The sequence below is a fragment of the Megascapheus bottae genome, chromosome 20 (genome assembly GCF_031878675.1).
Source record: "Megascapheus bottae isolate mThoBot1 chromosome 20, mThoBot2.hap1, whole genome shotgun sequence".
Taxonomy (NCBI): domain Eukaryota; kingdom Metazoa; phylum Chordata; class Mammalia; order Rodentia; family Geomyidae; genus Megascapheus; species Megascapheus bottae.
In genome coordinates, this window is record NC_143528.1 from 42,683,656 (window position 1) to 42,689,655 (window position 6,000).

Sequence of the window (6,000 nt, forward strand, 5' to 3'; positions counted from 1 at the left end):
TCTTACCAGCTGAAATCACTGGTAAGCCTGAGAGCCGGGCCCTGACACTGGGCTCCCACCCGCCCCCGAGGCTCCGTGGCTTTGTGCTCCGCTGGCTGTGCACCTGAGGTGAAGAGCTGTGCTAGGCGCCCCCTCCTGTGTGGAGCGCTTTGTCAGGACAGCGGCTGGCTCAGCAGCCATGCTCGGAGACACCTGCTCACCCACCTAGCATGCAAAAGACCTGGTGTGTACATGAGCTTCTAGCTTCTGGAATGTTCTACGTGTGCTGGTGACGCTCTAACAAATACACCCAGCACTGCTGCTGGATTCACAGTTCATAGGAACTCTCAGCACACTGTCTGTCCCGGCTCAGAGGCCCAGGGCCCCGGACAGGCCCAGATGGGTCTCTCGCATCCCCCGCCTCCCTCTCGGGACTCAAGGAATGGACGGAGGGATCAATGCCTGGCTTCGTTGGTAGCTGTGCTTGTAAGTGAATGTATTCATAAACTAGATGATGAAGGATGAAGCAAACAACATGATGGGTGCTTTGGGGGACCCAAGACAGGTACGTAGGGACGTGCTCAATTTCAAATGCTCTTCTTCAGGGTCTCCTGTCATGGTCCCGTAGGAAAGGAAACAGCTCGGAGACCCTGACCGCTGCTCCTGTCCCTGGGAAAGCAGGGGTCAGGATGCACGGCTCGGGTCAAGCCCCGAGGGTGGCTGGCCTGAGGTAACCCCGCGCTCTCCTCCTCTCCTCCAGTCCTCTCCTGCGGAAGCCTGGCCTCCCCGCCCAACGGCAACAAGATCGGGACCCTGACCGCCTATGGCGCCACAGCCATCTTCACCTGCAACACAGGCTACACCCTCGTGGGCGCCCACGTCCGCGAGTGCCTGGCCGACGGCCTGTGGAGTGGCCAGGAGACGCGGTGCCTGGGTAAGTTCCTGCTGGGTGCGAGCACGCCTGGAAGCAGGCCCTGCCACGGCACGCGGGCCACTGTGGCCACCACTGCCGCCACCAGGCGGGCTGCCGCTTCCCTAGAGCGCCGCTGCACTTAGCCCAGGTGATATCGGGCATTTTGACAGAAGCGAATTAAAGAGTATACCCAAAGGCCATCTTAAAAGGCTCTGTGTTTCTGGAAAACACGAGCATGAATGTAAACAAAGTACATACTTTATCTTTTTAAAAACATACCTAAATGATGGGAAGAGACTGAGGCAGGCTGGTGGCCGGTGACGAATCTGGAACCCTGAAGCTGTGGTGAGGTTGGAAGCCAGCCTGGGTGGCAGCGCTGTAAGGCCCCATCTCCAGTTAGCCAGCAAAAAGCCAGGCTGAAGGCCTTACTGTACTGGTAGATGACCAACTGTGAGTGAGCTGGCTGGACAAGCTCCAGTCCCTGAACATGACTGGAGAGTGAATTGTTCCATGGGGAATAAGCTGTTGTTCCTTGATGTTCATTTTCCCCCCAGAGAATAAAAATACTCATCAGAGCCTAGCAAGTGAAAAAGGGAGTGGTAGAATTTCTATGGAACAGTACAAGTAATAATAATAAAAATAATGAATACGTGAACGTCGTTGTCAAGTCAGCTGTAAGCACAGCGACTCTGAGTGACTTGTGAAACACCTTCCCTTCTCGAGCACGTTCCAGACCGCAGCGCCTTGTCATTTCAGGGCCTCACCCCTCCTGTGCCTTTAGTATCTTACCATCTCCCGGGCCTGACGCGTTATGGCCCCTTACTCCCTATGTACCAACCCCGTTGTAATAACTTAAACCTGAAGTACTTACAGTACCCACCTAGCTACACAACCTTACTACCTCTAATAAAACCCCCAGCTATACTCCTCTACCAAACTCCTGAAGCCTGCTCAGTTCAGTACCTCATCATCCCAAGTACCTCGGCACCTGCAGTGCCCCAGTTACACAGTGGACACTGAGTGTGGAAGCCAGTGGACCCCGGGGCCCTGCCCCGGGAGCTTCCTTGCAGGTGTGTGGTCCCACCCCTGCCACCTGTCACGGTTCAGGCCTCCACAGATGCACGTTCAGGCGGAGTCTCCCCTATCTTCTTGTTAGGATGCCACCGCCGGAAGCGCTGTTGGAGGAGACAGTGCCCCTATTTTTGCGCAGCTTGTGGCATTCTAGCCATGTCTGATTCTGCCCACAGGGACTGTGCCAGGGGGCATTGCAGGTTCAGCGGAAGCCACCGTTCGGCCATCCGTGGGGCCCTGTGAACTGTAAGAGAGCTTTGTTTGTGAGGAGCAGAGCCAGATTCTCTTCATCACATACTCTTGAGGCTCAGTCTGCTGACAGGGGGTCCTACCATGAATTTTTGCCCAGAATCTCTGACTGAGAATGGCGAAGGTGCCCAACGGCGTTCAGAGGAGTTCACCCGCACACACGCGCACACGCGCACACGCGCACAGGCACACGCACACACCTCCAAGCCAAGCCGTGAGAAATAGTCTTGCTGTAATCCACATCCTCACTGGGTGGCTTGACGCTGATCTCCAGGTTGCAGAATTAGTGCTGAGAAGCTGAGCTTGTGCCTGCTGTCAGGGAAGCCAGGTGCCCCAGCGCCCTTTAATTAATTCCTGGTGTTTGCCTTTCCTGTGGTAATTTGCCTCGAACCCAGCACTGAGCTCAGGAACTGTAAGGAGCTGTTATGTTTGTAGTCTTGGTCCCCTGTTGCAAATGTCTTCATTAATCTTTTGACAACAGTCATATTGTTCAGCTTTTCAATACACAATGACCTGTCAGCTCTCCCACTGGGTTACCTCTTTAATCTATGACATGCAAGGTATCTCTGAAATGCATGCTCTCCTTTTATTAGATTAGCTTTTTATTTGAAGTAAGTACACATTTACTGAACTATAATGACCAGGAGGAAGCCCATTCTACTATAAATGCAATACCATGGGAATATGCTCAGATGCTTAAATAGCTAGATGACATAATTCGAAGTTTTCTTTTAGACTGACGATGCTCGCGGCTCTTGTGGAATAAGATTGGAACGTGTGCGTCAAGTGCTCGGTGTTTCTGAGAGGTCTGGGCAGAGCTTTGAACAGGACATTCGGTAATGATAATGCCCCCATTAGGGCCAAACGATAACGGTAGAGCAGAGAAATGCATCCCTCCCCCTCCTTGTGTCTTCGCCCGAAGATCTCCTGTGCAGAGCCCACGCGACAGTCAGGAAAAGCAAAATATCAATGCCAACCTGCACGTTTCATCCTTGCCAGGGAAAAAAGCAGCGGGTTCTTGGTTGTGAATTCCTGTGTTTCAGAACATTATCTAACAAATCCTCTCTGTTATTCATGAGCTCTCGAGCAGCTCGGGAAGGTTAATAGGACATGCTGCCTCATCTAATGGAACCAATAAACTAAAGAACAAATGAGGCCAATACCAAGCAGTGAAATGAAAAGCTGGCACTCGTGAATGTCCAAAGGAAGGAATGACAAAGCTCTTCTGAAAACATCCTAAGGGTGGGAGAGCCTGGGAGGTTGGTGAGGAAGAGTGAGGAGGCCACTTTGGTTGTTTTGACGATTATGTGGCTCAGATTTTCTTACCACATCACGACAATCAACCCGTCCACGGGGCCACTTTCTACTGGAGGGTCTGGGACCACCTCTGGAATGTGAGTTTCAGCCTGCACACACAGGGTGAGGAGATTCGGGCCACTGTGCGTGGCCTGAGGAGATCATGCGTGGATCTCCAGCTGGTCAGGCAACCTAGACAGGACGACGGAGGACTCAGGAGAGAGCTCATGCCCTGCTGCAGACTCCTGGTCTGGGTCACACGCTGGCCCCGTTCCCTTGTGAGCCATGACACTGGTTACACAGCCGGCTGGTGGTGTAGAAAGAAACAAACAAACAGGAGTGCGCAACACAATTAAAGCAGAGCCACCTCGTGTGGGTACGTATTTGTGGCTCCTATCAGTGCGTAGGGATTCCTTCAGCATTTGCCTGGGTCTGACAGCCTAGCGTAGATTTGGATTTAGTTTGAGAGATGCATAGAGGCTTCACAGATACACAGGCTGGGGAAGAAATTCAGACCAGTGCAGTTTATGCACTGAATTAGAAGTGGGATATATTCGGCGCTATATAGACAAAACCAAACAGCCAAGTGGAAAGGATGCAGCTGAGATTCCGGGAGGTCCCAGAGACCACCCAAGCCCTTGTGCTGGCTTGACTCTTTCTTCACATTGAATATGGCCTAAAATTACTGCTGCCTTCCTAGGGTGTGTTAGACAGAGATTTGATTTTAAAAAATTTGCATTTGGAGGCACTGTAGCAAGGCTCTTGATTTATATTGCCACCTAGAGCCCAGAGTGCGGTGCAGAGAGCAGAAGAGCCTTCAAGGCCACGGCTGCCAACTGCACACGGCCCACGTCCTCTCTTGACCACGGCCTTCTGTGCCAGAGCAAACACAGTCCACCCACCCCACTAGCCGCTGTGGCAACAACGAAGATCTCATCCATCGATATTCTGCAGTGTTCCTTTGACACGTACCGATACGGAGGTGTACCTGCATGCAGGCGTGTGTAAGGCTTACAGTCACTCTTTTGCACGTGCGTGTGGCTGGTCCACTGCCACTTCATGACCACTTGTTTATACTAAAAATGAGTCCATGACTAGACTTGGGTCCTCGCCATCCAGAGCAGCCTTTGTGTGCAGACGCTGGGCAGGGTGACATCTGCAGAAGACTTCTGTCCACAGGGGGGCGACATCTAGCACGCTGTGTTCCTCTCTCCCACCTCACACTGCCTATAATGCTTGGCATTTGTGGTCAGCACTAAAGCACCAGTGGACACAAAGTAAATACCAAGGGTGAGTATTTGGATCGCAGGTTTTCTAGAAATGGAGTTCTAGTCTCACATTCATATTCAGTATCTGCCCTGATGGAAACTGACACACTGAAACGGAGAGCTAAGAGCAAGCGTCTCTTTGAGGAGAAACTCTGTGTGTGTGTGTGTGTGTGTGTGTGTGTGTGTGTGTGTGTGTGTGTGTGTGTGCGCACGTGTGGGAGTTTTGTGTGTGTGCATGCATGTCCTCTGGGAAAAGAGAGGCCTTCCTCGGATTTCCTCCAGAGCTGTTGCAGCTTGCCGCCTTCCAGCCTGCAGACTTGAGGTTCCCGCTGCAGCACCGGTGTCTCTCCAGGGCTTGGTTCTTGAAATTTCATAATGTTTTTGTTCTGTCGTTCAGCGAGTCTCAAAATATGACATTGGCATGCGAGTGATGTCGATTCTGTTCTGGGTTTGGCAGGGTGGGGTGTAGTGTACAATGGCAATAACACACCTTAGTGTACTGCATTTTTGGTTTGGCCACTGACTATCAGAAAACAATTCAGGAGGGCGGTGAATTATCCAATCCACAGCATCATATGCAGCATGGACCAAGTACGGAACTACCCTGTACAGGTCCAGAAATGCTGCAGTAACAGAGCTGGAACCTTAGGCTCGAGCGAACAAAAACGTTAGCCACTGCTTTCTGGTGAGTTTATCTAAGTCCATTCTTGTCTGCAAATTCCACGTGTTTACGGAACTTTCCCAGTTCTTTAACCCACAGCCTTGCTGCTCCCTCGGGTCCGATTGGCGGCTGGCTTGTAGATTTATGATGCAATGGGCATGAGTGACACGGGCCCAGGCTCGGTGCTCCAACATCTTCCTAACAATCTCTGGCAGGAAAAACTCGAGAAATTTAGGATTTATGACTTGCTAACACGATACTCGTGCTGGAGAATTGCTTGTAAAAATGTACAGGGATCTTTGTGCGAGGCTATAGACAAATGCCAACGAAGAAAAAACTATGAGAACAAAACAAAGCAAGCAAGCAAGGAACCCTTGGAGTTGGACTTGGTGGTGTGCATCTGCAGAATCAGCGCGTGACTCTAAGCCGCTGACGTCTCGTTACAAAACTCCTCCCCTCCCTTTCTTTCTTTTAATTTTGATATTAGTAGCATTTTCTCTACTCCACGATAACAGGGATTGTGTGAGTAGTGAGTACTTACCTCTAAATTCCTCAGACTTCAC

At 51.3% G+C, this 6,000-nt stretch overlaps 1 protein-coding gene across 1 annotated transcript in view; it reads left to right on the forward strand.

Annotated features, from left to right (window-relative positions):
• Positions 1 to 6,000, forward strand: part of Csmd1 (CUB and Sushi multiple domains 1) — a 705,832-nt gene that overhangs the window by 659,488 nt on the left and 40,344 nt on the right. Inside the window, exon 51 of the mRNA XM_090353740.1 lies at positions 740 to 913. Coding sequence (XP_090209866.1) covers positions 740 to 913 — 174 coding nt within the window. The remainder of the gene's footprint in view (positions 1 to 739; positions 914 to 6,000) is intronic.